The sequence below is a fragment of the Lingula anatina genome, chromosome 1, assembly GCF_051362555.1.
Source record: "Lingula anatina isolate TDL-2025a chromosome 1, LinAna3.0, whole genome shotgun sequence".
NCBI classification, from domain to species: Eukaryota; Metazoa; Brachiopoda; class Lingulata; order Lingulida; family Lingulidae; genus Lingula; species Lingula anatina.
In genome coordinates, this window is record NC_141767.1 from 63,397,652 (window position 1) to 63,424,381 (window position 26,730).

The 26,730-nt window shown below is 35.3% G+C and overlaps 1 protein-coding gene across 2 annotated transcripts; it reads right to left on the reverse strand.

The window, feature by feature from the left end:
* Positions 1–455: 455 nt before the first annotated feature.
* LOC106152611 (uncharacterized) lies at positions 456–26,516 on the reverse strand. 2 transcript variants are annotated; one of them, XM_086999296.1, is made up of 5 exons: positions 26,318–26,481; positions 22,797–22,915; positions 22,455–22,573; positions 13,352–13,450; positions 456–9,187 (listed from the first exon to the last, which is right to left on the reverse strand). In XM_086999296.1, exons 3-5 carry the CDS (start codon positions 22,498–22,500, stop codon positions 3,009–3,011), a joined length of 6,324 nt encoding a protein of 2,107 aa, XP_086855422.1. In that variant the 5' UTR covers positions 22,501–22,573; positions 22,797–22,915; positions 26,318–26,481; the 3' UTR covers positions 456–3,008. The 2 variants fall into 2 exon arrangements, with proteins under 2 accessions (XP_086855422.1, XP_013381707.2); XM_013526253.2 differs by lacking the exons at positions 22,455–22,573; positions 22,797–22,915 and having other exon boundaries at positions 26,318–26,516.
* Positions 26,517–26,730: the final 214 nt, after the last annotated feature.

The window sequence follows — 26,730 nt, forward strand, 5'->3', positions numbered from 1 at the left end:
ATACCAAATACATGTTGCTGAAATGAACTTGGGTATTTGGCATGTGCTCAAATATATTGGTGTCCTCTCAGCCTTGTTGGGTACAAGTAAATAACTTTAAACATGTCAGTGTGCTGAATTCAAAAAGAGAGTAGATCTTTCCTAGAAATTCTCATTTATCATTGATATATATTGCAACTGAATTTGATTGCTTCTGCTTGTTCGCCTATCCCCCAAAGATTATTTTTATCAAAACGAACAATCTCAGAGTAATCCAATTTGTTTGATCTTTTTTTTTTTTTAAAGTGACCTGAAGCTGATCAGTTCTAATTTGTACTTTTACTTGTTGGTTTTGTTTTGATCACATCAGTTTGGGTTTTTATCATTTGCTCCCTGTGGTTTAACTTTAAGTTTTTTTTTTAAAGTTATAATTATCACTCATATGCAGTTAATTAAGAACCAAAACACATGACATGTTCCAGGAAAAAGTTTTTTATTTTCAGCCTGTGCAAAAGCTGGTACTTAGCTTCTCAAATTTGACATTTTCTTGACAGAATTTAAACACACTGAGAGGAAAGTTTGGAATGCTAGCCACTGTGATGTGATAAATGTGCATAATGCTGCAGAAATTTTAATTTTGCAATATGTTGAAGTATGACTGGCACAAAACATTTTATGCAATGATAAAGGGAATGTTAGTGTAGTTATTTGTAGAAATGTTTTTCCCTCTGATAATTTACTTTTATTAGTTCAACAATTTTTCATTTTTTTTCTTTTGGTTAATTTAGTGCATCAAAAGAGCTAACATTCCAAATGAAATATTGCAAGTAGTATAGATACAAAGACGGATATAAATAGCATCCCTTAACTGTAGCAGATATCATAGTATTACTTCATACCAACTATATGGCATAAAAACAATGAAAAAATGACACTTGCAAAATATTCTGTTATTAAGCAGAAATGCAGTTTATGGATAAAGGCAATGCAACATGGCAAAAATGTACAAAACGTGCTTAACATCTACTGATATTATATTTGTAACTGAATCAGCTTTAGTGTAATACATGGAGCTCTATCTATTACAACTAGCTATTCAACAATTTAATGTCTTTCTTGTACGACATACAAGCATTGCACAATAATAGTACTTCAGTAACTTCAAACAGAGGTACATTTTTTTTCAAAAAACAGCTACAATCACTATCCAGCTTACAAATTCTTTCTCCTGCAGATTGTCTGACTAAACCTTTACCTGCAAATCTTAAAATACTTCAGGCATTCAGGTTGTACATCTCAATACTACTATGCATCAGCTACATTTTAAATGACCTATTTAAATAAAAAAAATAAAAAGGGAATAACTTTCTTAAAATGAACAGCACTTAACATTCTTTTGACTGTATTATTTATCTGCTGCATTAACATAATTTCTAATCAATCTTAATTCATAATTTGAATAATGTATTTTTTTCATACATCATACCAATACTTGCTTTTATCCTAATGTTTATTTATAATTACTGTAAAAATTGGAATATCTCTAAATTTAAACTGGTCTTAGAATAAGATTCCCCTATGCATCCAGTTTCCTGTAAAATGTTCCTTGGAGGCCATCTGCTGAGCTTTGATAATATCTTATCTACATTTATCTTGGCTTATACCACGCTATATATTCAACACTGGTATTCAATATGGCTTTCAGTAAACAGAGAAGTTTTTCTTTTAACTGGAAATGGAATTTGTACTCTGAAAAGTGATACATTGAGCAACTGGATAAATTATGGTAAGCTTTGTGAACAAAATGTGGTCACAAAAAGCAGCAGTCAAACAAAAATGTAAATGTAAACTATTGCAAAGACACATGTTCAAAAGAAGGGAGAAAATATCAATTATTATGTGTACAAGTGATAAATGCCAGTGCCATCCATCTTAATACTCAACTCTACCTTATGTTATTACATTACAAATCTCAACATGTGCATATTCATATGTATATCACTTATCTGCCAATGTGATTTTGTGACTCTTTCAAAAGGTTAAAGGCAAAACCCAGTCCTTTTCGAATCAATGATCAGTTTATATTGAACAAATGTCTGATGGGTAAGCACAATGCTTTTCCCATAAGCGAGACTGGTTGAAACTATGGGTACATGCTTAATACAGTTACTGAGCAAATGAGCAAAAATGCTGATTTATATACTAGGCACTTGAAGCAACATGAATTTGGTCATACTCCTCCTACAATTAATTTGCAATAAAACTCCAATACTACATTACAATCTACCATTACTGTATCTTTATGCCCTCTCTCACTTCTCAAGCTTCCATAATCAAACTTTTATGCAAACTAACAATGAGAGCACTTGTAAGCTTGAACATTGCAATTTGCAAACAAATTCAGAACAATTTCAAATAGATGTACATTTCGTAATATTTTTATACAATGAATATGTCACTATAACACTGACAAAACTACAGTAAGCTGCTACAAATCAATATCATATTTCATTGTGACATTTGTGTATAATTGATATGACATTAACAACTCCTAGTACATAAGTCACAAACAATTGCAATGCATCATCTCAGTTAATTCAAATCACACAAGTTAATTTAGTAGCTGTTGCATTTCTAAGTCTTGATCCATGAGTGGCAGTTCCTATTTTTTCCTTTCAATATTCAAATAGAGAGGGGTAACTCTATGCCCATTATTGTGTCAAGGGCCTTTCATAAGAAATTATCACATGTAATGAAACAAAAAACTAATCAATCGGAAAAGTGCCTGGATGGGGCACTATCAATTTTTCATTGTATATCCTTTCAAACTTGTAAAAATGTTCCAAATGCACACTAAGTTCTGTAGATAGCCAAAGAGCAATCACTGAATACCTTGAACTGCAGAAAGCATCAATTTCTGCTGACAGCCACACATCCTTAACGGATGATACATGTATACTAAAGCATTAAAGAGAAACCCCAAGGTACTCCATCCAAATTTTAGATGTTTAGCTTGGTAAAAAGAACACTTAGAATTCAAGTCTATAAGCAGCACAGCTAGTTTCATGATCCTGCAACTGGATGGTGCATCTGCTTGCAGAGGGTGCAACATCAATCTTCAGCTGCCCTAGCTGATCACGGTGCATGCCCATCCAATGGCGCAGTGTATCTGTGTCGTATGTTGGTATTATGGTCACTGGTATGTCCTTCTCTTCCCATGTCATCTTAGCCTCAAGAAGTGCATTCAAGGTGTTAGGACATGGATGCAAGCCACTGAAGACATAGTATCGAGCTCTCACACGACGGAAGAAATCAACATCACAGTAATGGGGACTGCCATGGTATGGAACATAGGTCAGATCCAAATAGAATGGTGTGACTGGGCCAAGAGGTGGGGTTGATCTTGACTTTGAAGACACTCTGTCAGAATGTTTAGTGGTAGATTTGGTGATGGTTTTTCTGACTTCTGTCTTTGTAGCTGTAACTGGAGTTGAAGACATGGGTCTTCTTCTTGCCTCTGTGACCTTATTGTCTGCTGACTTTTCTCTCTTTCCATTAGTAGCATTGGAAGTAGGTGTTCCAGTTCTGGGAGTAGTTTTTGTGGTGGTCTTTGGTTTCTTGAGATTAGGATTTGTGTCCTTTGGAGAATCAGCTGCTGGTTTCTTGGCTCTGGTGTGTGTAGTTTTAGAAGTGGAAGCTGGCCTTGGTTTCTTTGCCTTGTCACCTTGACCACTCTCATCAGCAGGTGGGGGTGGAGGTGCAGGAAGTCCCATAGGCTTACCCCATTCTTCCAAAGGATCAAATTCTTCATCTGTGGTTTTCTCAGAAGCATGGCTATGTGCTGTTGACCTTTCATCATCCATGTGGTCTGAGAGAAGATCTGGTTTTGAGCTGCTGGCCACTTCAGATTGTAAAATACTCTTCTGTTTGGATGTCTCCTCACCCATGGATTGTTCTACCATAGCCCTTAAGTCATCACTTAAAAGAGGCCCAGAGAGGAATGCTTTATCAACAGGCAACTCTTCACCAGGAGTAGAAATTTCCTCCACGGGTGGGGCAGTAGCTGTTGTGTCCTCATCTTCTTCCTCTTCTGAATCTAATTCTGCTTTTGTTAACTTTTCACTGCCAATATAAGGGGTAACTTCTTTTTCAGAAGGTATTTCTTTCTGTATATCATTTTCATCCACAGCAGTCTCTTCCAAAAGCCTTGATTCCACATTTAATTGAGGAAGATTTTCTGCTCCATTTACATCTGCTGGCTCTTGGCATTTTTCTATATCAGGATCCATGCCTTCTAGGGGAGATGTAGGGGTTTCTGTATCAGCAATTCCTTCATCTTCTTCAGATTCTTTACCTTTTATTTCTAACTGGTCATCCTTGTCCTTTCCAATACCATCTTGTTGATGCATTTCCCCATCAATGACTGCAGAAAAAGATTTGGCAGCCAGTTCTTTTTCTATATCATTTTTGGGGATTTGGATCTCATCAAAAACTCTTTCTTTCTCCAATGGTTCTTTCTTCTCCACTTCCTTCATGGCATCATCTTCAGGAACAGTGTCCTGTTCATCCATTGCACTTTCCACCATAGCCCTTAAATCATCAGAAGCTTCAACTTCTGGTAGCAATGTTTCATCTGTCTCTGTATGCTGTGATTTAATGTCTTCAGTAACTACCTCCTTTTCTTCCTCTTCATCAAACTGGTCCTTTTTCTCTTTTTTGGATATTTCACATGTATCTACAAGGTGAGCATTAGGTTCAGGTGCAGAATGAATCTGCTTTCCTCCAACTTGTGCTGCATTTTCCTCAGTTTCTAAATCTATGGGCGTTTTATCTGTTGGCTCCTCTATCATGGAACCCTCCAATTTTTCTTCATATCTTGATAACTTTGACTCTTCCATAAGCACACATTCATCTTGTTTACTTGTCAAAGGTACTTTTATGTCTTCTGAATTTTCATCTTTTTCACCTTCACTTTGTGTGTTTACTGGCAATGTTTCAGTTTCTTCTACATTCTCATATTTTGGTTCTACATCTTTTTCTTCCTCTGTAGTTTCTCTATAGACATCTTTATCTACAGCACATTCTACTTTTTCCTGTGATTCTGTTTCTTTCTTAGCCTGTTCTTCTCTTGCTGGTTTCTCCAATGCTTGAATTTCTCTTTCCTCTTCTTCTATTTCTTCTACCATCTCAGTTTCTGGTTCTGCCTCTTTTTCTTGGAACAGGTCACCTTCATCTTTTTTGTCTTCTTCTTCGGTTTCTCTATAGACATTTTTATCAGTTAAATCTTCTTCTTGCTCTTCTGTACCTTTCTTTTCATGTTCTTTAGCTGGTGTCTTTTCCAATTCTTGGATTTTTCTTTCTTCTTCTACTTCTATTTTATCAGTTTCTGGTACTACATCTTTTTCCTTACACAGATCATTCTCATCTTTTTCTTCATCTTCTGCAGTTTCCTCATACACATCTTTATCAGCCATAATTTCTTTTTGTTCCTTCGGTTCTGTATTTTTCTCTTCATGCTCTTCTACAGCAGGTTTTACCAATTCTTGGACATCTCTTTCTTCTAGTTCTGAGCCAATTCCATCAGATAAAGCTGCAGCCACAGGTGCTGCTTTTATTGCAATTTCTGCATCTTTGGCTATTGCCTTCTCAAAATCAGTATCTTCTTTTTCCTCAGGTTCTTCTGCACAAACGGTGCCTCTCTCTGTGGACATGTATTCTTCCCTCTGGGTTTCTTTTTCAACATTTTCCTCTACTTTTGTCTCAGGTCCCTGTTCTTGAATCATGGATGTTTGATCTGCTGTCTCTTCTCCACTGAACTCATCTGTTTCCTTTTCAGTAGAAGTAGCTGAAATAGTTGCCAGGATATTTGTAGGCGCAGTCTCAGTCCCTTCAACACTTTCATCTTGGTCTTCATCTTTTTTTTCTGACTCAACTGCATCTTGCAGTATGTTTTCTTCATCTATTTGGGTGTAAGCTGGTGCTTCAGTGACCTTTTCTTCTTTTTCGTGTGTTTCAATTACATCCAATTGTTCTTCTACTAGTGTTTCAGAGACAACTTCATCTTTATGTTCTAATTCAGTTTTTTGAGTCAGTTGATTCTCTACCATCATCTTATCTATAACCTTCTCTTCTAGTACTGCCTCATCTGCAGCTACTTTATCCATAAGTGCCTCTTTTGGTACTGCCTCCTCTGCTGCTACTTCATCTATAACTTCCTCTTTTGGTACTGCCTGATCTGCAGCTACTTCATCTATAACTTCCTCTTTTGGTACTGCCTCATCTGCAGCTACTTTATCTATAACTTCCTCTTTTGGTGCTGCCTGATCTGCAACTAATTCATCTATAACCTCCTCTTTTGGTACTGCTTCATCTGCAACTACTTTATCCATAACGTCCTCTTTTGGTACTGCCTCATCTGCAGCTACTTCATCTATAACTTCCTCTTTTGGTACTGCCTGATCTGCAGCTAATTCATCTATAACCTCCTCTTTTGGTACTGCCTCATCTGCAACTACTTTATCCATAACTTCCTCTTTTGGTACTGCCTCGTCTGCAGCTACTTCATCTATAACTTCCTGTCTTGGTACTGCCTCATCTTCAGCTACTTCATCTATAACTTCCTTGCTTGGTACTGCCTCATCTGCAAGTACTTTATCCATAACTTCCTCTTCTGGTACTGTCTCAACTGCCTCATCTGCAGCTACTTTATCTATAACTTCCTCTATTGCTACTGCCTCATCTGCATCTACTTTATCCATAACTTCCTCTTTTGGTACTGTCTCATCTGCAGCTACTTCTTCCTTTTGTTCCATCAAATCTTCTGGGGAGCTTTCTAAAACTGGTTCTGCTTCAGGGAGATCCTCATTTTTTAACAGTTTTACTGCCTGTTCTTCTGAAATCTTTTCTTCATTCACTTTCACTTTTTCAAAATCAGTTTTTTGTTGCTCCAATATTGGCACTTCATCTTCAACGGAACCTGCCCTTTCAGCACTATCCAGCGCTTCTTCAATTTCTTCAACCTTTTCCTCTGATCGCCCAAATGCTTCTGCTTCTTTTTCAGTTTCTTGGGTGTCAATATCTTTTTCATCAGCTATTTGTCTGTCAATTGGTTTTGGCTCTTTCTCTACTAATGGTACCTCTGCTGCAGCCATCTCAAATCCTGTGGCATCAAATTTATCTGGATCTGGCAATGGTTCTGGAGATCCAAGCTCTGCTGGTGCTTCTTGGACCTGGCCTTCAGGCCAAGCTTCCAAGGGTTCTGTCTTTGCTTGTGTTTCTGATGACTTTGTGATGTCTTCAAATGGCACCTCTTCTACTTCATCATGAACTTCTTGTTTATCCTCTGATGAGGATATATCAATTGGGGCCGGTGCACTGATACCAGAGGTATCAATCAGTAAACCCTCTTCAGCACTGGTTCCCTGCAATGCTGCCACATGTTCTTCAGAATCATGGGCTACTCCATGTTCGCCAGCAAGAGGAACAGGACTTTCTTCACGAGGTGTTGTTCCTCCAGACTGTACAATGTCTTCATCTACTGCTGGACTGCCTTCCTTCATGACATCTAATTCTGGTGTTGGCTCTATAAATGGTGGGGGTGTTGGTTCTTTAGATGGTGGGGGAGTAGGTTCTTTAGATGGTGGAGGAGTGGGTTCTTTAGATGGTGGAGGAGTGGGTTCTTTTGAAACTGGTGGTGTTGGTTCTTTTGACGCTGTGGCAGAATCTACAGGTGTCTCACTAGGGCTTCTCTTTCTTGGTGACTTTTCAGCATCTTTCTTTTCTTTCTTGTCCTTAACCTTAGGAGACCTGACATCTCTTGGTTTCCTTTCCATCTTCTTTTCTGTTTTTTCCACAACAGTTTTCTGAATGGGCTTAGCTGACACAGGTCTTGAACTCAGCTTTCCTGCAGATGAAACTTTCCTGCTGGAAGGTTTACTACTGACATTCAAGCTGTTGGCTGTGCATTGGGCATGCTTCAGGACATCTAGATGCTTGAGTCTTTCTAGTCCTTCAAATACTTTGTATTGTGGGGCACTACCAGGGAATAAGATTCTATTGATACTTTCATTGGCATTGGCTGGACGCCATACAAGAAGAGCACAGATTGACAACATGTTGGGCAGAGGAATGTGGTATGATTTGTCATTCACTTTCACTGCTGATTTGGCTGAACTGAAGTGATTGGTTTGTTTGTTCCACTGATGCAAGAAATCTTTCAACTCTTTACTATCTTGAACTGGGTTCAGGACATACATGTCAAGTGTGCCATGTCCCACTTTGTGGTACAGATTGATTGGTGTGATATTTGGATCTGATAAATTACGCATACATGGAGAGGGTGGATGGCCCAACTGCTTCAAACTTTCAACCAGCCTAATGCCTTCTTCAGCTAAGTTGACTAGCAAACTGGCATCTTTATGGGAATCGGCCTCGGGCAGGGTATCACCATTAGGAGAGTGCTTGCTCTTTTCTACTGCATTAAAGTACACAAAGCCAATTTCTGGGTGGACATTCTGAGCTACCTTTCTCTGGATGACATTGCTGACTCCAAACAGATTATCAGCCCCAAGATGGGTAAGGAGCATAGCATCTATACGATCCAAATGGCGCGTGAAGTCCCAGAAGCATGCTTTCCTGCTATATCCACCATTTATAAGCAAATTGAAGCCACTAACACCAAATAAAGCAGAGTCACCCTGGCATCCAGGAAATATATACAGAGTAGGCTTACTAAAGCGAATGTTGCCAACCACCTCAGTTGACTGCAACAAATCTTGTGGCAGCTTAACCTTGACAAAATAGGAGACATAGGCAGTGAACTGCAGAATACCAGTTATCTCAGTCAGTTTTCCTTCTGGATTAACTGCAATTTGAAGCAACTTAGAGAAGTCCTGCTTGGCAATATGTTCATTGCTCCAATCTCCTTCGTCAAAAGTGTGGATACTAAGGGTTCCACCACTCTGCTTCTTCAGCCCATTTTCTACATCTGCCTCACGAAAGCAGTGAGCAAAATTATTGTAGGAAAAAACATCATCTTGAAGTATCCATCCTCCAGAACCTTGAAAGGCATGACCAGCATAGATGAGATGCTTGTGAAGAGTGTTGATAAGAAGAAACTTCTTCAAAGCATTTCTGACTGTCTGGACTTGTGGATTGACCAGTACTTGGGCATAGAGTGTCTCAGACTGATGTTCAACAATGTGTTCACCTGAAATGAACAAATAAAGGGTAAAATGAAACATGCTTAATTGAAAGTAAATATGTAACAAAAATTCAGAATAATAAACAAAACTTAAATTGTAGCTAGTCTGTTAAACTGACCATGAATATAAATATATGTTTATAAATTGATACTTTTTTTCTCAACTATTTATACACTTAAGTATCAGTGCTTCCTCAAATAGATCCTTGTATATGTCTCAATATTGCCGTATAGATAAAATGCAATGTTTCAAAATATGTTGGTTCATTAACTTTTTTTGCATCTCATCTATGTTACTGTGGCTTATTTTCAAGTAACTTAAGCAAACATTTTAAAAAGATTTTTTGGAAGATGAAGTATGTGTAAATAAAGACCGTAAGTTATATATTTAGCCAACAAAAAGTCATGACCTACATATTACAAACCCTGACAAAGCTTATCATATATGCACATATCAACTTGTAATTGTGGGTAAGTTGAGTGGGGGCCCTTTTCCATCAGACAAAAAAACAACAATCTTTTTTTCCCTTTTTTCCCTCCTTACTGTGTGAATCACACAAAAGTGATTGATAATTCTTGATTAAGCTAGATGTCAAAATTAATTGAATTTCTAGCTTTACAAAACTTCCCTGTGCATACCATTTGGCATTTAACAAAAGAGTAGAATTTGTTAATCAGAATTCTGATCCAAAATCATTTTCTTCTAAACTTCCTCACATAAGATGCCAGCTCCCCAAGTCCCATGGTGATCAAACTATCAATTATTGTGTAATGTGTCCATAGGATTTGTTTATATTTCAGTGCTCTTGATAGGTTAAGTTGTCAAGCTCAGTGCAAAATATTGATTTTTCCTATCTCAGATTAAATTTGTCTGCAGTTGAAAAAAAAAAGATAAAGATTTTTGAAAGTTAAAACCTAACAGGCACAGCTATCCTATGTATGAACACTAGGAGAATTATTGAGGTAATCAGTTCTATTTACTAATAAAAATGTTAAACTACTGCAGAAAGAAATAGGAGTATTTTTTAAATATGCATTACAAACAAATCCTTTGTTCTGACTGGTTTAGCTCTTATTTACCATACTACTAATAAACTGTACTAATTTTCCATATTCTAAGTAACTTTTAGTGAGTGACCTGTTGGCCCATAGCAAAAGTATTCTCCTATTCAAAATGGCCTTTTCAGTTTTCAGTTATAAAGGTGCAGTCTCATGTAATTGTTATAACACATCAAGACCATATGGAATATAAAAGAATAATAAGGTTACTAAAAACATTGCCTCAGACATTTTGTGTGTGTGTGTGTGTGTGTGTGTGTGTGTGTGTGTGAGCATGGATTAAAAATGATCTGTGCTAAGTGTTTTACAGTGTATAAATGTCAAGTTAAGACAAATGTGATGGAAGGTCCTAATGGGATCTTTATATAAAGCTATTCCACCTTGGGTGTTGGAGAGTGGAAAAAACAACCGGTTTTTTAAACCTTTCTTAGGAGCATTTTGTTTAATCATTGCAATCCAATCACCTCTTTTCCAAGATGAACTCTTCAATAGAACAGAAATTGAACTATCTTTTAAACAAAAATAGTTGATTACATCTACCAAACTGGGAAGCAAAGAAACAGGATCTAATTACTAATTTTAACAAAATTTGAGAATTTCCGTATACCAATTTGAACTGAATTTCAAAATTTGCAACTACAACCATTCCCCATTTACTGTCCAAAAGAATATATAATCTTAGAGCATCTTCCAGTGTTGATTTTTTTCCCCTGGGCAAATGCAGTTTTTGAATCACAATGAGAAAATACTTCATCCAAAACAGCAGGATCTATAAATCAATTAAGAGTGGTGTGTTACAGCCACAGGAAACACCTGAGACTAATTCTATTATGGTCTGCCAAATAATATAATAAAAGGAGAAGAAATTCCACAGAGACAGGTAAAATTAGGAATAAAACCACACGCAGTCCAAGTATTTTTACCTCTACCAAGGTTTTTTTTTTTCTGTTTGCAGCATTATGCAAAGTGTCATGGACAAGTTTTAATGAATTGTACATTTAACTTGTTTTTCAACTAAAATTAACTGAACTGAAAACCATCACTAATATGTCAGAAAGCTGCTTTATCAACAATTAAAAACAAAAGGTCATCATAACATTCTACGTAAACTGTGTTCTGTGGACATTTAAAAAATTGAAAAGTAATCAAAACCATGACTTACATACTTAATGTGTGGATTTTAAGTAATTTCTATGTATTCTGTATATCAAGTACATTATTCTGATTTAATATATATATATTTTCACTTGAAAGTTACCATTCAAAATCAAAAATCCAAAACATCATTGAACAAAAGTCATTAGAAGTATGTGGTATGTGCAACACAAAATTTCATAAATGGTTTATAAATGCTAATTCAAATGGTTTTCTTATTAGAAAGTATTCTAACTTTAATCAAAACTTATCAATTTATCATAGAATATTTCCCTACTAAATTCTTTTTCCCTTTGCTTGCATGATTTCTTTTTCTAAAATTATATTTTGGCGTATCAAGGGGTCCATAAAATCACTTGCTAAAGAAAGGGGAAAAAACTTAAAATTCCAACAAACATGCAATTAAATAAGTTGTTTAATATGACAAACAAATAACACATATCCTGAAAAATGAACAGAACTATATATTTTAGTGGCTATGTGAGATACATGGTAAGTGCATATGTAATGGTACACACGTTCCCTTTGTTTGAATTCACTTTAAACTGTGCCTTGAACACAAGCTTATCAGCCAGTAGCAGATGGACACGTTGCATATTGATGCAGACAGACAAATCTTGTTCCTCAACAAGTAATTACCAGATCCAACATAAAAAAGGAAACTAGCTGCTGTGCTGAGGTCCGACTCACAGGTGCAATCCACATCAATCAAATAATTATCAGAAAAACTCTGGCAATTTCAGGAAAACAAAATCATTTTACACAATTAATATTACTACTTATTTCTTTTTTATCAGATCAATTTAAAGCACTCGAAATGTTTTGGATAAGCTACTGCACTTTATATATAGTAAAAAAATTAATCATGGAATTTTTGTGTGGGCAGTAAAATATGAAATTGACATACATGTATTGTTTATTTGTATAATCTGTAAAATTAAAAAATAGTCTATCATTCTTACAATGTTTTAATAAGAATTTGATAAACTAATCTATGGTCATTGTAGGAGAAACATTACTCATAAGCATCAGACCTGGAGATTAGAATAAGAATCAGCTGTAGTCTTTTAAATTCCAGCACAAAAACACTGTCTGGCTGATTATTTTTCGTAACATGGAACAGTTGTTGCAATGTTGAAAAAGTCGGCATTTGCATCAGGAGTGTAAGAAATGACACTTATGACATGCCACTTCTGAGTATCAGCTTCAACCTTGTTACACATAGAAAATATGACCAATTATCCAAGCAATCAAAGGTTAACTACTTGTGAAGAACAAATGAACATATGCAATGATGAAAGTTACAAGAGCAACATGTCACCATTTTTATGTATCTCTCCTTAAGTTTTTAAAAAGCAGGTAGAAAATGACTCTTGCTAAGATGTTAAGAAGTCTACATCACCAGTAAAATAGGGAAAAAAATTACAATAGGCAGGAAATGCACTTTTAATGTGTTAGCCTGAAGGATGGGCATAAATCCAGAACAAGCTTTGTAACTGTAATACAACTCCATAATACTTATAAGATTAATGCAAAATTCATATCATGATGCATGATCTCATATTGACATGCCTACTGTTATCAGTGATGAACATACATTAGAAAGTGATAATTCTTATTAATTAAGGCTAACAAATGAAATATGTTTGCTTCCCTTAGCCAATTAAATTCATCCATCATTTATTTATTCATTGAATGATCATTTTTGACAAACAAGAAAACTTTGTTTTCAAGTGGCATTCAATTTAGGAGAGAGGTTTAACTTACTAGTAACTACAAAGCTATTTTTCAAAGGCACATTTAAGATGCTAAGAAACACAGATTATGATGACCTAAAGTGGCTAACAAGCTGTTAAAAATGAACAAAAAATCAATACTGTCTGTTGAAGAAGACTTTTAATCCCCCTGCATATCTCACACATTCAATAAAATAGAACAGAAAGTCCCCTCTCTCACCATTCAATCCATCTTTCCCCACTGGTGCCTCTGTAGCAATGGCTCTTAGTGCTTCATTGATATCACAACCACTGGCCTCAATATCCCAAGACTTGAATCCTGGAAACAGTCAAAATATAAAATCATATATAAGTCTTATAAAATATCTTTAACATTTAGCTACAGAACATCCATTTAAGTTCTCCTTGTTTTTAATATGTTATTCATCTGATGGAACCAATGGAATTGGAGAAACATGCAAACATGCTAATTCACATACCAGATTGTTTTCTACTCTGAGTCACTATACTTGAGTGTAGCATTCGAGAAAAGTGTTCATGTGTTAGTCTCTCTTACAGTATGGTCTGACAATCTCTTTAAAGATTGTCACAGTTTTTATAGTTTATATCATCTAAGGCTATGTTGATATGCAGATTAAAAAAACTGAAATGTAATGAAGTTTGTGCTTTTTTCTACATATAGTTAGAAAAAGCAATCTTCCTGAAACTAACAGCATGTTCAATTCATGAGTCACTCACACAACAAAGGCATGTAAAAATGCAATCCCTTTGACCAATTCATCCACCTTTTTTCTTGACAACTGGCTTAGAATTGATCAAATTCTTTAATAAAAGACTTAGCTGTCATCCTGCTCTGGCAAGCTGAAAATCTACTTTTGTACAGACTTTGAGGTTACAAGTTTCAATCTAATAAACTCCCTGTTCACTGACAGCTTTTGTGCATTGGCTCTTTAAGGACACCCTCAACACAGCCTTAGCAGACACCTGAAGTTCCAGACATATTCACCTTCCAAACCAGACAGTGAATTTATCAAAGACTGTCATCAGACAAGTAGATGGACCTTTCCAGGAACATTTTCTTGTCCTACCATACCGTTTATTTTAAATACATATTTCATTTGCAAAGTCAAATGCCTATTAGCTAATCCCAATTTCCATGGCACTAAACCCTGTCAGCACGATCCATCATTGTCTTGCAGTGAAATTACTTGGATAAAAAGCTTGCCTTCTAAACCCTTCAAAAAAGTTTGGTTTCCTGAAGGTTTCAAAAATCCAGGTAAAAATAATGCAAAAAACAAAACCAAATTCTAATTCAGTTACCTCATAAGTGATAAGAGGTTTCTGCTCCAAAGTGTACTGCCGTTTTACTGAAAATGGGGCTTAGAAACCTGTGCAGGCTGATAATCATCATGTTCTTTGCTTTGTTTCTGAATTTCATTGTGGGAATTGAACCCATTTTATCTTATAAATTTTCAAAATTTGCCTCAATTACTGTGATTAATTTGGCAACATCAGCACTTTCAAACCAACCTTTTGCCGTTTGACAACATATCCAAGTATTTTGGCTTTGCATATAAAGACGTATATAGCCTAATATTTGGTTCTCTTCACCCAAAAATAATTTTTGGTTAGATTCCAATGGCAAGTCAGGTGCAAATATGAAAGTGACTGCAGCAAAGATTTATGCCCACACTCTCTACAAATCTCTCTCTTTCTTTTTTGGCAGGCGTGACCGAATTCAGATGAACTACAGGTAACCTTTCAGCCAGAGGAAGATCACTGTAAAAGACCACCTGGGCCCATCATATCACATCAATCAATTAGTCACATGCTTAAAATAATCAAATTTATTTGTAAAAGCAAGAGACAAAAATTTCAATCATTAGATGACTTCAATAAGCCAAGTACATCAACATTTGAGATCAAACACAGAGACTTGCGTCGGTAATGAAGAAAGAAGTTTTTGAAATTTTTCTATAAAATGCAATTTGATATATATGAAAGTGTTTGGCATTTTTTCACCCATTTATATGTATATATCTGTATATAGTAAAGTAAATTATAAAAATAATAAAAATCTGATTTAATGGACTAATATGATATGAGCATTCCCGTTAAAATGTTATTTAGGCCACACTTTTTTATTTTTCTGGATGACATCCTGTGCGCGCACCGATGTTTGCCCGTTCTCCGAAAAAAAAAAAAAAAATCCCCCCCCCCAGCCCCCAAAGAAGTCGGTTGTCGCAAACATCGTTATTGAATTTGCCAGGAAATGAGCTTTCTGCGCATGCGTATTATCGCCACGTGGAAATGTGGCCGCTTTGCCGTCAAATTCATCTCTAGGATTACTTTCAAGTCATAAAGAGAATGGGTGCCGTCGTTTTGGATTGGTATGCCATTGATATTGGGCATTGAGATATCACCTTTTTACAATTGTGCGAAAGGCTGGCGGCTGCCAGCGATTATCGCCCGAAAAATGTCAGTGACATTCAGTACAAAGCAGCACATAGGCTACCAGGTTTTCTGTAGCGAAAAAAGGGTTGACAAGGGCGTCGAGGTATTTGGTGGGCTGAAGGTCGGACAGGCCACCTGACAGTTCGGCCGTGTGAGTCGAATTAGACAAAATGGCATCGTCCGAAATGACCTTTAATAGATTTGGTAGTATTAAGCATATCTTTGCATCATTTTTTTAAACATTTCTCTGAAGTGTTCAAAATGCTTATTCTGAGAATACAAATAAAGAAACACTGTTTGTTTGACATTTGTTTTATTGATTGCTATACCAACAAAATGCATGAAATAACCTTAATAGATTTTGTAATAAGAAGTATATCTATTCATGACTTTTTTTTTACATTTCTATGAAGTATTCACAATGCTTTAATATTTTGAGAGCATGGATAAAGACATATTGTTAGTTTGTTACGTGTTTCTGTGGTAAAATTTGTGTTTCCAGCTGTGTACTGACAGCATTCCTTTACTTAAGCAGTATTTTTTTTTTTGGACTGTTTTTTTTTTTTTTCGCCCTCTCGCACCGTTTTTGGGGTACCCAGATTATGTCATCCATAAAAATAAAAAAGTGTGGCCTTACCTGAATAAAATAATTAAGACATTTTTTTATTAATCTGCACAAAAGAATTTAGAAACTGTAATTAGTTTAGTCAAAATATACATGATTCACAAACTCATGCTTTAGCAACATGAATCAACCTCCCCTACACACACACACGCCTTCATCTCTCCTCAATCACGACTATTTCTAGAAATTCAGCAATGCATTTAAGTGTTCCAAAAAGATACTATAGGCATAGACAGAAGAGACCTGCTTGGCCTGCAGCATTGTTATCCTTTTGAAACTAAAGTTATACTGCAACACTTTTCTTGCTAAGTTATTGTATCCATTACTTAACCCTTTCAGAAAACCATTTTCAAAGCTATGGTTTGTGGAAATCCACCTGAGCCAGGCTGCCAAATGACTCAAGGTAGTAGCATGCAGCAATCAAAATGTGTTTGTCTGGGATATAAATATACACATCACATTGCTCATGGGATGCATAAACATGGCATGTGTGAAGTTTTGACAAAAATGATAATAAATTAATTAATGATATAGGCTTATTAATATTTGTCATATTTGTGTGTTGGGGGGGGGGGGGGGGGGGGGCTCATAGGAACAAGCATCAATTTTGAATCCTGGAGCCTTCATTGTTGTCATTTAAATCCCCTTGGTTCCTTAGAATACAACATGTAACATATAGACTAGCTGTAGTTATGACTACAATTTGAAATGACAACTTGGTTAATATGAAAACAAGAACCCGACCATGTTTTTAAGCACCATTAAAATGATATCAAAAAGCTCTGTGCATCATGGATTTATCATTTCATCAAACTAGAACAAACTTGAAAGTCAAATGAAAATGAACTTGGTTTCAAATACCATTTATCTTTTAGAAAGCCAGTTTGATGCATTACATGTAGCTGCAAGATAATTTATTTTCTAGGGTTATATGAAATACCAACCAACGTTTTTTTTTTTTTTTTTTGGTTCTACTGGTACATAAGAGTAGTGTACTTACAGCCTTTATGCCTATGACTCATCCCTACCCCTATGAGAACATAAAAGAGTGGCAAAATAGAGTCTGCAAACATTGTAGCAGCTGCATGCAAAATTACACAGAAGACCTCAGTAGAACTCAATTCTTTATTTTTTTATCTTACAACTTGTATTATATCTGTATTGGTGCAAGCATTGCAAATGACAAGTTGAACAACACTAGTGAGGTACAACTGTGCAACTTGAACAATTTCTATCATTCTGACTTTCTGTGTTAACTTAAATATGTCTTATGTGTCACAGACTTTGTGAGTAATATCTTTTTACATCTAAATACATGTTAACAAGGTCAGATTTTGTTTTTATCTAGATTATAAGTGAATGCTTGTCTAGCAATGTAAACAAGAGTTCAGTTTATTTGGGCTGAGCCATTAGTTAACATTACCTTTACCCCTGGAACAAAGACTGTGTTTGCATCCCCTTTGGCAATCAAACCTTTTCACAAAGATGAAGAACAAATACATGTAACATGTAATAGTAAATCATGTTTTCATGGTTGAATTATTGGTAAGGGTAAGATTAGGTTGTAAAGCACACAATACACAGTGTGTACTTGGGAATTCAAAGGAGACACCCTCAATTAATGTACCCTGTAAAATTAGCTTAGCGTCCTAACCATCTTGAGAGTGATCCACAGCTAAGTCTGACATCCATCAGGCCTCATAAACGATTAATGCCGTTTCCGAGCATGAGCCTCAGATTCCCTAGTGCAAACACCAATATTAACGAGCCTCACCTCAGATTAACAAGCACAACATAAAATTACGAGCACAAACTTAGCGTTTCCAAGCACTATCAATTTGTCCAGCTTCCATCGGGGCCCCGGCTGCTTACATACGGGTTCTTTTTATCAACTCAATACTATTTTCCAGATGGCGGAAGATACGTGAGACATAACGGTGGAACTTTCAGAGATTTCTGGGCGCAAACGAGTAATATTATCTCCCCTTTCTGTTTCTTTGAAGAAAGTGAAAGGATTTTTAACGTCCACGCCACGGCCAAATAAAGTGGCTAGATCATTACTAACAGATTTTGAAGAGAATTATTGTGACCATTTATCGACTATTTTCACCAACTCAGAAACATCTGTTTCCATGTATCAATATTTTAACTTGAGCAAAATAAACGTAGAATATATATATATATATATATATATATATATATATATATATATTCTCAAAACAAACCAAACTACTGCATTAGTTTGAACGGGTAGATAAGCAGATCAACGGCTAGTGCTTGGAAACGATGAGTAAGTGCTCGTTAACTTAATGTTGTGCTTGTTAATCTGAGGTGGGGCTCGTTTATATTGGTGTTTGCGCTCGGGAATCTGAGGCTCGTGCTAGGAAACACCTAATCCGTTTATGAGGCCTAATCCGTTTATGATGTCCATGTTTCAGTTCCATAAAAGTTATTTTGCTCTATATCATGTATAATCTAAGTTCAAGGATCTGCATGTTCTATAACTGTTCTATTACAGTATATTAAATTGGTTTTCTCAGGTGATCATGTGCCAAACATATATCATTATCTTAAATATGATTTTCGGGAATTACATTTTATTTTTTTCTTAATGGTAACTTATACTAGTAAGGAATAACAAAATACCTTCCAACATCCACAACTACCTCACAACAGTCTTTGTATTAACCTACCAGGTGTTTTAGCATTTCAAATAATTTAAGACTTCACTTGTTAATTTTTAAAGTCATTTAATGTTTTAAGGCTGACCTCCCCCCTCCCCCCCCCCCCAAAAAAAAAAAAAAGACTTAAACTGAAACTACCATGAAAATGTTATATATTTAAAGCAAGTGATACCAGTATCTCCATGACATTATGGACTAAAACTGTCCACTGTTATACTTTCCAACAGGCAAGCGACAAACCCTTGGTGTCACTTTGATGAACAGTTAGTGACTCAAAGAAAAAAAAAAAAGAAGCCATCTAACATAGGAAATGGTTTTCATTGATATCATTCTAAAAAAAACTTTATTAACAACATTTTGAGAAGTTATCTGTAATCAAAAAAGCATCTCTTCACTCCAGGTAAGGTCTCAGACAAGGCAACACCCACCACATGAAGCATAATCCCATCAAAATGCACTTGGCCATTTATTTTCTATGCAAGCTCTACAAAACATGTAGCCACCACCTGAGGATGTCATTTCAAAAGACAGTGTGGGTGAATGGTCTTAACGTGGGGTTACTTTATACAAAAAGAACGGAAATTCTTTATATCTGACATGCTATTCCCAAGTCGGGTTTAGCTAATTCGTGTTACATCAAATTGATTTCCTATTTCTTTCTGGAAACATCTGTGTCCAAATCCAACAGATGCTCCTCCAAAATAGACCCCCAACAGCCAAAACTTCAAGTAAGCATCAAAGGCTTCAAATATGGATTATTGGTCCATTCACAAAATAGCCAGTTCCTGGCCCATTCTGTCTCTTCAGGTTTGTAATGGTTATTATTCTTATTGAGTTTTCTACACTGCAAAGAAAATATATCATAAATGTACGTCATTACGCAAGTTGCTGAAATGTTAAATTGTTTAATTAAACCTTTCAGGAGGAATTCCAGTAGATTTCCCAAGTTTTCCTCACTAAGCATTTTAAGAAGTATCATCATTATTCTAGACTTGTCAATGATGATGTGACAAAACACATTTATAATGATTACTATCATCTGCTATCTTCTCTTTGTACTTCCATGATGAAGGATGATTATATTATAGAACTTGTTCTTACATAAATAAAAAACCATTCTTCAAATGTGCCAGCTTTTCCATACATTTCTTGCTCCAATGAGTTGTACACATATGGCATATCATAATCTATAAAAAAGGAAAACGTGTACTGGTTGACTAAATTCCCCCATTTTCATTTCATATATTATCTTGAAGCAGATGTGAAATTACTCTCCCTCTCAACAAATATAAGTTTTGACCATGACTGCCACAGACAGCTATTACGGTAATCCACAAACAGGTTGAAGATGACCAATGTGTTAAAATCATGAGATACTTTCATGTTACATTTTTAATTTCCTGTATGTATGCCTACAAAACCTTCCAACTGATTAAAACACAAAGGAAATAACTCTTTGAACAGGACAAGCTGGCTGACAATATCAATATAAAAGCATATCTTGTTTGCTCCAGTCTTTCCAAACTTTTATTTAAAGTAGCATTAGAATACATTTTATCTTAGTCCTTAAGAGCCTGCTAGTTTCAGTATATAGGAGTAAGGTGCATGGACTAGCATGCACTACATGTAGCTCGACTTAGACCTTGGTTTAAAGCAATCAGATATAATGATATGAGTACATTTAATGTAATTCCCATTTTCTTTCTTCTCTTTCCAACAATGGCATCTAATTCATCTTCATTGCTTGCAACACTTTTGTCTCAGGGAGGCCATTAATAAGGGACCACCAGTCAAACTGGCAAGCTTTTTTTCAGAAGTCAAATTGTCCAAAATGTGACTTAATTAATCTTGACATATTGCAGCAGACAGCCCCATCTTTCACAGTTGTCAGCCATAAATGCTACTACATCACTAAACTCCAGCATACATATAATACCTTCACCAGATGTTGCAAATACAAGTAATTTATTTTGGCTAAAGAAAATAAGAGCCAGTTCGGTCTCTTTTCAATAAATTATAAATGATTTAAAATGGGTTGTTTAACAAAATAAATAAATTTTTTTATTGAGCACTTAAATGTGTAGTTCTAAAAGCTACAACAATCCCAGATTTTCTATACTGTTGTCTATGAATAAATAACTTTTACTTAAATAAAATTAAATAACATGCTGATGTAGTAATGCAGCAGTTTATATGGCTTGGTTCTTTAGTATCTTCGATTGCTATTTCTTTTGTTTCCTCTAGATCTGATTGTGATCAACCACATCAATGACTGATTTTCATATTTTCTTCATTGATCAATGTAAAACAAATCCATATAACTGAAGTGATGTAATGCAATCAATTGCTTTCAATAACTTCTACATTATTTATACATAATTTCATTTGTCCTCAACCCCTAACATAACACAAGAAGTATGTCCTCAAATCTATAATCACACGTAATATCTAGGGAATTCATCCCAGTGTAAACATAGCACTTAGTCTGTGTCAGGTATGCGTCTGCTCTCTTCCATGGTTTGAGTCTTGGTGAAAAGATAAATCTTGTAGTCTACGGATCTCAGACAGTTTGCAAACAGAGCAGAGCACCATCTGGCTCATCCCAAGCATCATTGGCGATAATCACTTTTTCAATCTGCAGAATATCATTCTAAAGTGCAGTTAAATTTCTAATGAGCAAAACTGCTGTAGGAAATTGCAGTGGTTTAAAATAAAAGTGCCCGTCTTGATCACCCCTGGGGATACCAAGGGGCCTTGAGACTAATTAGTTTGAAAAAACTGTAAAGGAGAGCCATTGCAGTGATGTGAACTATTAAAAGGAACAGCTTGAGTAAATCTGCTGGCTGAATAAGGGACCATGGAAGAGTTGAAATTTTAGTCATTACAAATGCTGAAAGAGAAAGTAACTGCACTGGATTTACCACCTGAATTAAGTCAACCAAATGAAATTTTCTCTCACGTTTGCTTCAAGCCACTGATCTCAATTTGCAGAAAGTGTTATTTTAATAAAATGGTTCATTAATACTCTTCCTTTAAACTATGATTATCATTCTGGTTTCTTTCTTTCTTTCTTTTTTAATTTTACTATATGATAGCCAGAAGGGACTTCACATACTACTACATCTAAATGATCATATTAGGATATCATCATAAATTGCCTGACAATGATACATGTAACTACAGCACTCCTAAATATGCTTTATACATATATATCATCTAGAATATATCCAGAAAAAAAGCATGATACATCACTCAAACATTTGGCACACATGCTACAAATAAACTGGGTTAAGTCCTATCTGTAGTAGTCGGATCTTTTACACTTTCCCGTTCTCACTCCTTATATCAACAATATAAACAGATAAGCAAATGGGTTTATGATAAGCACATATTCATAATATCAACCCCATGGATTTTTGACCCATCAATTATCTAAACTGTTATAATACATATTGCTAGATGCCAGAAGAGGATACACCAGTCTCTTCCCTGCTGGCAGTACATAAAGATTGCACACTTAGATATCCCAACAGAGGTATTCAGGAGCATGCTTCTTCTACCTGTGGGCTGCACATGTTTTCCTGGTTTCCATGTTATCTCAATCATCTCATTACGAAACTGCGCCTCTTATCAAAGACCCCTCCACATCTCTTCACTTTACTGTTTTCAGCATCCTGAGCTAAATTATGTATCAAAAATAATACTCAGTAGCAATGGTATGCTTTTAATTAAATGTAAATAAATAACATTCAACGTTGGCAGAATTATTCAAAAGCCAAAAGATAAACAAAGTACAATGAAATTAATAATGTTCAAATTCATCGCCCATTATTAAAAAAAAAATCAAAGGCATTTCACTTCAGATAATTTTTTTCATTTGAAGAAAATCCTTTGATACTTACTAATCTGGCATTTCAGTATATAATATATGTTATAACATAGCCTGTCATCATATAAGCCTCTTTTTTCTTTTACATCTTGTTCTCCATGATCCATGAAAGATATGGGGTTCTTTTGCTAACTGAATTTAAAAAAAAAGAAAGTAACAAGCTGGTTCAAGGCAATGCAAGTCAATGCCTGAATGACGATGCTATTGATAAGAAATAGTTACTTTGGAAGAAAAGAGGAAAATTCATTTTAAAAATCCCTTAGGGCATTATACAAATAATTAGAGCCAAAAGAGAAATAAAGTCGAAAGATCTTTTCTAGATAATGCAGTCTTTCAGTTCTGTTTATGGTTTTAGACATCTTTGATATCATATACTTTAAAAACTATCCACCCAAAACATCTCTTAAGGTGTTAAAAATAAATATGACTAAGGAATAATAAATGTAGCTTCAAGGTTTTGCTAGCAAATACTCAATCATTTCATCTTAGACATGAAAGTCTATAAGTAATTTATAAAAAGAGAAAGTTCATAGCATAGATGGATATGCCATGTCTCAAAAATAATGTAATGTGTTGAATAATGTCATGGAATATGTTCTGGTAAGGCCATCCAATAAGAAACAACACAGCCACAGGCTGCTTTTGGACTAATCGATAATGATTATGTCTTCAAGTAATGTTTAATTTCTTCATCTATTAGATATCATCCACAAACTGTTCTTGCTTCCTCCAAAGGCCAATTTCTCAACACCAGGAGCTGCTTCATTGACTTTTTGCATGGAAAAGATAATTTCCCAAAGCTCCAGTAACACATCTTTTACCTAAGAGACTGAATTTGGGCTCCCACTGCACTTAGCAGTACAGATGTCTGCCCACATAAATGCAGTGCACGGGGCAAGTGGGAAGGGATTGACGGGGAGTGGGGTTTGCTTGGACGGGCACTTCATTCCACGTAGTTTGTTAAAATCAAAATCAATTTATAATTGATCAACAGGGTTGATTTACAAAGATTATATAATATTTCTCAGACAGTCAGTGTTTTAAGATTTACATGTACATTCTACCAGAATATAAATATAATATCAAAAAGTGCATTGTCCGAGCTAATGCTGTTACCAATACCATGGATATTAATTTTATCAAGGAATGCATTACTAATGATAGCAACACATTTTTGCTATTATGTCATCAAAAATATCTGAACATAAACTTGGAGCTGGATTCACTGGATCTGGACCACATCCTTTTTTTTAATGCAGGATGTTGTTGAAAACACTTCAATGTCAATCTTTCAAGGACACCCTAACCTCTGTAATCTGCTTATTCTGACATAAACATATCTTAGAAAACCATTAAGGTTATTGGCTTTAACTGTCAGACAGTGACAATGTCTTTTGTTTGGAAATGGACTTGAAATTTATTACTTTCCTGATAATGCATGAGCCAATTCTTAATGTTTTGAATATGTAATTAAAAAATAACAAATCAATTAATCAAAACATCTGATTAACATAGTCAATGTAAATAAGAAGTACAGAGAACAAGATGAAAATAATAACATGATTAGTAGTTTTATGAATACTGTCAATAAGATGCTCAGACATGAATATAAAATCAAATCATCTGAGACCTTTTAAACCAGACACCTATTGATTATCATTCATAAAGTTGCAAATCACGTAATGGATAAAACAATTTGGCAGTCAATTCTCTTCACTTTATGAATCATACAGCTGCAGCTTTAATAATCAGGAGAAATGCCAAACAGGCACTAGTGAATTTTTTGTAGACAACAGGACAAGCCAACTTAAGATGGCAGAGCTACAATTATATAAAGAAATATGCTTGCTTAAGTGCCACAATCAGCAAGGGACAGGTCTCTAAAAATAAACTCAATTTAGCAGAGTTTCCAATTTACAAGAAATGACCATCTGTAAATTTGCTGAAAATTTGTAAGATGTTTTCCCATAATGAAAGTGAAAGGATACCAGATAATAGATGCCCAATGGATTTGACTCCCAGACAGATGCCATTTCCATTAACTGATTAGTGCATTCCTCCAGAGACATCAAATATCATATTGACCGAGTTACTGCCTGCAGCCTAAGACATGGGTAACTGTTCAGTCTTTAAGTAGAAGACAATTGCCACTAATGACATCAATGAGTATCCAAGTTGTTTTCCCTGCTAATTACCATGCAGACCATATGTGACCCTATCCAAACCTTTCACCTGTGTCAGAACATTTGACTGTATGTATATAATGGCTGATGCACCCAAATGTTTTAAGGGAGGATGAATATATAGGAAAAACTTAATTTCTACAGTAACAAAAGAACCTAGCACTGATATTATAATTTATACTTTTATACAATATAATAATTGATAATATATAAAACTGGGAGTTTCAATCAATAAATTCCTTGTTGAAGTTAGCTTATTTTGAAATCCACTACCTTATTATGTTGAGATGGGTGATATAGTTTTTAACTGTGAAATATTTTCACTGTCCTCAAGTAATTTATCTAAGCAATGTACTAAAGAAATAAGAAAATTAAAGTAAAAATGAAAATAAAAGATGCAAATAATTTTTCTAAAATTATATCCAGTGAAAGCAGATGCAATGCATAGTTCATTAAAATCCAACTGTGAAAAAGAGTTTGTTGAAAAACCAGCAAAGTGAATATCATATACTGTGAAAAAAATGATGACCATAGAAAAAACTTAATCGAACTACATAATGTCAGATTCTCTCATTCTCAAATCTTTTGGTTCCTCACTTAAATAAAATCAGTATATAAACAAACAATCAAGGTATTTTTTACTAGTAAATGCTCATCTCAATATACTCTTTACTCCACCCTACTGAACATCCCTCATGTTTTTCCATGTCTTCAATATCCATGCTCGCCAAAAGGGATTTGGCAATCAGGGAAATAATGACAACCAATTGCCAGGTCATGTGGAATAGTACAGGACATTATGATATGACTTTCACAGCATATTTGTCCAACAATGATGGAATTCAGTTGACCAAATAAGCTTTAAAAACTGTCTGATATTGGCCTGTAAAGACAATACCATAGAAAAATCCAAGATTGCAGTTTTTTTATTTCAGTAACCTTCACTGAATCTTTAAATTAAAAAAATGAACTAGGTGATCATGAGCTGAAGTTTGGGGCAGGGAAGGTCCCCCCTCCTCATTTCTGAATCTGTAGCGAAATATAGTATTATGCACGCATATTGTGCCAGTACACAATATTACTAAAACAGTGGCATTGGCAATAAAGAGAACGAGTTACTTTGATAATACTTTCACAATATCTTAAACAATTATATACACAAATAAACTCTTTCTTACACACAAACACTCAATTCGTAATGAAATTGCAGGTTTCATATCACTGAGGCTGATTCATAACGTCTGACAGCTAATATAATGCTACGATGACTCATTCAACTGCTGAAAATGCGGAATAGACCAGCCGCAACGGCGCACTTGAACAAAAACAACGCACAAACTCAGCACATTACCTTTAGAAATCTTCTCCAAAATCAAACTTCTGTGATCCTCGGTTGCTGGTTCACCAACAATGAGCAATACAGCAGCTGCCGTCGGCATGACAGTATCGTTTGGTGCGGCGAGCTCGTCCGCACCTTCGTTTGCCATAGTGTAGCCGGTAGCCGGTGTAAATAAATGTGTTTCAGACCTGACGTCAGGCGGCGCGCTTCTCAGCGAATCGATATTTATTTTTTATCTAGGCCGTGCCGTTAGGCGGCGCGTTTAGTGGAGAGTAAAGAAAAGCATTCATTTTCATCTCACGAAGATGAAGTCATAAGTCCACAAATTTGATAAAATGGCATGATATGATTAACTTGTTCTTTCTGATTTTGCAATGAACTTAAGTAATGTTTCTTATATATTATAATATTTAACTTTATAGATT